The sequence below is a fragment of the Coffea arabica genome, chromosome 6c, assembly GCF_036785885.1.
Source record: "Coffea arabica cultivar ET-39 chromosome 6c, Coffea Arabica ET-39 HiFi, whole genome shotgun sequence".
Taxonomy (NCBI): Eukaryota; Viridiplantae; Streptophyta; class Magnoliopsida; order Gentianales; family Rubiaceae; genus Coffea; species Coffea arabica.
Window position 1 is genome coordinate 58,875,065 of NC_092320.1, and position 4,631 is coordinate 58,879,695.

General features: G+C 33.8%; 1 protein-coding gene across 1 annotated transcript; it reads right to left on the reverse strand.

Annotated features, from left to right (window-relative positions):
- Positions 1-1,501: 1,501 nt before the first annotated feature.
- Positions 1,502-3,982, reverse strand: LOC113693361 (5-OH-xanthotoxin synthase-like). Its single transcript, XM_027211912.2, has 2 exons — positions 3,050-3,982; positions 1,502-2,410 (listed from the first exon to the last, which is right to left on the reverse strand). The coding sequence occupies exons 1-2, from the start codon at positions 3,941-3,943 to the stop codon at positions 1,802-1,804; spliced, it is 1,503 nt and encodes a 500-aa protein (XP_027067713.1). The 5' UTR covers positions 3,944-3,982; the 3' UTR covers positions 1,502-1,801.
- Between the last annotated feature and the right edge of the window lie 649 nt (positions 3,983-4,631).

The following is a 4,631-nucleotide window of genomic DNA, read 5'->3' on the forward strand; positions in this document are numbered from 1 at the left end:
GGGCAAAAAATAGCGTGACAAGAGTGTAACAGAGGACTCGAAAGCCTCAATTTTAGTAGACTCGTTTAATTGCTTACAAAAAAATTTATTGTTTTTAATAATTAATTTACCCTTTTTTTGGGCCAAGCAATGATTTAATTACTACTCGATTCGAAGCCATTGACAATGATAGTGCAATATACAAAAGATCATGTTAATCATCTTCAGAACTGAAACATGCCATATAACCCGTGATGCACGACTGAGATTTTAGCTAACTTCTGACGACAAAAATCTATTACTAAAACAAGATATATCTAAACTTCTGTAAGTTGGGACATAAGTTTCTTGCAAAATTTTGGGTGAAGAATACAAAGTTTTGCGTTAGAAATTTGACCACTTCTAATGTAAAGATCTAGCAAATATCTTATGGAAAGGCAATTTTATAAGGATATATTGCAGAAGTCTAACCGCCAAATATAAAAAATCATTGTCTAGTGAGCAAGATTGAGCCCTAAGGATTTCATTTTAATTACAGATTAGTATTCACCACACTACTTATGGGTCATAAGTTATGATATTGTTAAGTTATAATCCACAACTTTCATCTGAATATTTGTTGATCTACCAATGTGTGCCAGCAGTAAAATAAAACAAAAATAAAATACTAGCAGTAATTCAAGGAATTTGCATCCTTTAACAAGGGATTTGGAATGAGTCCAGAGGGGCATTTTTTTTAAGAGAAAAAAATTTATTTGAACGTAGTTCATTAGTCTAGCTGTAGGATATGTTGTCAATGATTCCAATTTTTGTACTAATGACACTAATTATACTGATTTGTCTAACTGATGAGTAGACTCTAGTTAAAAGAACTCAAGCAAGTACCTTTTTTTTTCACGAAAGTGAGGTTAAATCAATAGAATGTCCAAACAATCAAGGATGCAAAAAATATGAATGTGTGCAATTATATAATAATTTGTGGATGCTAACAAATATTTGTCTTGCACTTGTTTGAAAAATGAATTAACTTTTCATGCACTAATAGTGTAGTGTTTTATTATACTAACAGTTTTAGATGTATACCATAAATGCATGATTTGAACTTCAAATTTGAATTCATATTCTATGGCATGATCTGAACCTATTAGTATAAAAGAAAATATACACTAAGGACCTGTTTGATAATTTAATTGAGCATTTAAATTTAATGGGTTCAGATCTTAACATATTCAGATGTATTTGATAACCAAAACTAAAATATCTAAATTAATTAAGTGGCACTGAATGTCTTAAACACAATTTGTTCCAAAAAAATAAGTGATAATTTTCACTTATCACTTAATGTGATATATACTTAAATATATTGAATTTAGTGCTTAACAATTCGCTAACTTAATGGATTCAAATTTTAGATTTCAGATTTTAAATTTTAGTTTTCAAACTTCAGTTTTATCAAACGCACCCTAATATAGTATTAAAACAGGGTTATCCTTAAAAAATTATTACAAAACGGAAATTTAACTTTCTAGGTACACAAACATAAGAGTGTATTGAGTGTAACTGAATGATGGTCTAAGAAACATAGTTTTACCAAGGATTGTATACGAAAATTAAGTTTGCATTCGCACAATATCCATGTGCAACTTACGTGCATCAATTAGTGCTCTTACACGCTTAATGAAATTCAATCTAAAACCAAATATCAAATTCGTTGAGGATCAAATTTTCTTTCTACTACGAAATTCAAGAGATGCTAAACAATTGAAGAACCAAAGTGAATCTCTTTGGAGATGCTTAGGATAATCAATAATTGACTTCAACACTAAAGATGGAGTTTTGTCACAAGCCATAGATCATTTTTCTTGTTCATGGTAAGACCAGGCAAAGCATCTGTGTCAATGTCTTCCTTCTTCATCCCGGGAGGCAATTCCCAATCAAATAAGTGCAAAATATTGGCCAGCACAAGTTCGACTGTTACAAGTCCCATAGGGTACCCAGGGCAGCCCCTTCTGCCTGCTCCAAATGGGATCAATTGAAAATCTTGCCCTCTCACATCAACAGTACTATTCAAGAATCTCTCTGGCAAAAATTCATCTGGGTTTTCCCAATACTCAGGATCTCTTGCAATGCCCCAAGCATTTACATAAACTAAGGTCTTGGGTTGAATGTCGTAACCATCAATGGTGCATTTTCCAATTGTTTCTCTAGGCACTAGAAGTGGTACGGCTAGGTACAACCTGAATGTCTCCTTAACAACTGCCTTGAGATAGGGAAGCATTTGAACATCATCTTCATCTAGCATTTGTTTCTTTCCCATGATTTCTCTAATTTCTGCTTGCAATTTTTTCATGACTGTTGGTTTTTGCATCATTGCTGTCATTGCCCAAATTACTGTCACCGTACTTGTGTCTGTCGCAGCAAAGAATACGTTCTGCAATTTTAGTTGGAAAGCAACAAACAATAGCGTTAGGTCCATCCCATGTAACATATATTTTTCCTGGTCACCCACATAACACAATTATCACATCCTAATGATGATTGGATAGATACCCCAAACTTTTGCCTAATGCATGCTAAAGAATACCTGTATGTCCAAAGCTTTTTGTCTCAACCATGGACAACTGAAAACAAAAATTTTCTTTGATTATAGCATAACATACAAAATTTGGGTCATCACAAAAACATCTCAATTGAGACAACAATTTGAGGTTCCTATTCAAGCGTATTCAGTGTATTTTATGTTTCAATTGGAAACCTTATCACAATAGTGAGAGAAATAAGCATTTTGTATCTGGATTGAGGCAAATTTTCTGTGGTGTGTAAACATGTCTTAATGTAAGCACTATTGAATTCCCCTGCTTGCCAATCTTCTCCAAAATACCAAACAAAGAAAATTTATTATGCAAGTGTAATTGGAAACATTAAGGCAAAAAGGGTATAAATTAATTTTCAAAGTACCAATAATTAGTGAAAATGTTGTTGGTGATAATTTAGTGACAGTACTATTCTTCAAGTAACAAAAAAAAAAAAAGAATTTGATTGAATTTAAGATTTCCGAACAGATCGTTACCATGAGCATAGCTTTGATGTGATCCATAGTTATTTCAAATGAAGTTGAACCATCTTGTTGTAGTTGAAGCATGAGATCAATAATATCTCCATCCATGGACTTTGGTCTATTTGGATCGAGGTGCTCATCTATGAGTTCTTGATAAAATGAATCAAACTTTTCATATATACTCTCAAGTCGAGCAAGCATTCCAGTGAATTTATCAATCCAGGCAATCGATGGAAAATAATCCGAGAAGAAGAATCCCCCAAGCATTGCCTGAGCTTCATGAATAAGACCATTAAATCTCCTTCTTTCTTGACCTTCCTCATCAAACCTTTTTCCAAAAGCAATCCTACAAATCATCGAGCAAGCAAGAGACACTAGAGTCTCGCTCAGATTAATCACTTGATCAGTGGATGCAGCCTGTTCAGATATCTTTTTAATCATTCGGGACACTTCATCTTCACGAATTGGACGAAACATCTGCAATCTTTTAGCACTCAAGAGATGAATGACACAAATTTTTCTCATCTCTCTCCATTCTTGACTATATGGTGCTAAAGCAATGTCTATGCCATTGTACGTCAACTTTTGCAAGGCTAGCATTTTTGGCCTACTACAAAATATCAAATCTTGGTTTTTCAAGACTTCTTCGGCCAATCTTGCTGATGAAATCACAAGGGTTGGTATGGAACCGAGTTTCAGGAACATTATTGGACCATATTTTTGTGAAAGTTTCCAGAGGTACTTATGAAGGCATGAAGTGTCAAGTTGGTGAAAGTTTCCGATGAATGGAAGCCTTGGAGGGCCTGGTGGATGATGAATTGTTGAGGATTTTTCCTTCTTGTTTGAAATTAGAAGGAGAATTAGAAGAAGTGAAATTGGGAAGACTAGAAGAATGAGGATTTCCATTATTTTGATTCAAAACTAGGCTATTCTCTTGATTGTTGGAAAAACTGACTAGAGAAGTTTGTTTAAATAGAGGAGTCTGGGGAAGAAGGGCTCATTTATATTACGCATGCAAATGTTGTTCATCAATGAGGTCTTAATGGTCACTTGGGATCCTCGGTGACATGTTTTCTATGCCAATCCAATGCCACCTATAATATTGTGCCAAGTGTCCTGTTATTAATTACACTTGTGTTAAACCAAACAAAGTTGAATTATTAGAAAATTAAAGTGTAAATAATAACAGGACACTTGGTGCAATACTATAGGTGGCATTGAATTGGCATAGAAAAACATGTCACCGATGATCCCAAGTGCTTAATGGTGGGGTTTGGCTTTTACTTTCTGAGATCATTTTGTGTGATTTTCCCTAGTCTAGTTTATCTTTTCGATCTTCCCACCCTTGGCTCTTAGCCACCGACGGATCAGAACTTGGGATTTGAGGGGAGAAAATTAGTAAATAAGTATATTTGAGGCGTTATTCTTACATTTTTTGAAAAAACTTTTGAGGCAAAATTTTCTGGGATATAAGTGAAAAATTTTAACATTTAAATAGGATATAAAATAATTTCTAAAATCTTGAGGGTGGGGGGCAAAGTCTAATGTTTAGGAGGTTATAGACAAATTTTTTAATTTGTCTAAAGATTTCTAA

Bases quoted from the DNA above. Each gene is read 5' to 3' on its own strand.
- LOC113693361 (XM_027211912.2), bottom strand. From the start codon at position 3,943: ATGGAAATCCTCATTCTTCTAGTCTTCCCAATTTCACTTCTTCTAATT. The intron at 2,411-3,049 runs GTAACGATCTGT...CTAAAATTGCAG, and splicing joins ACATCAAAGCTATGCTCATG to AACGTATTCTTTGCTGCGAC.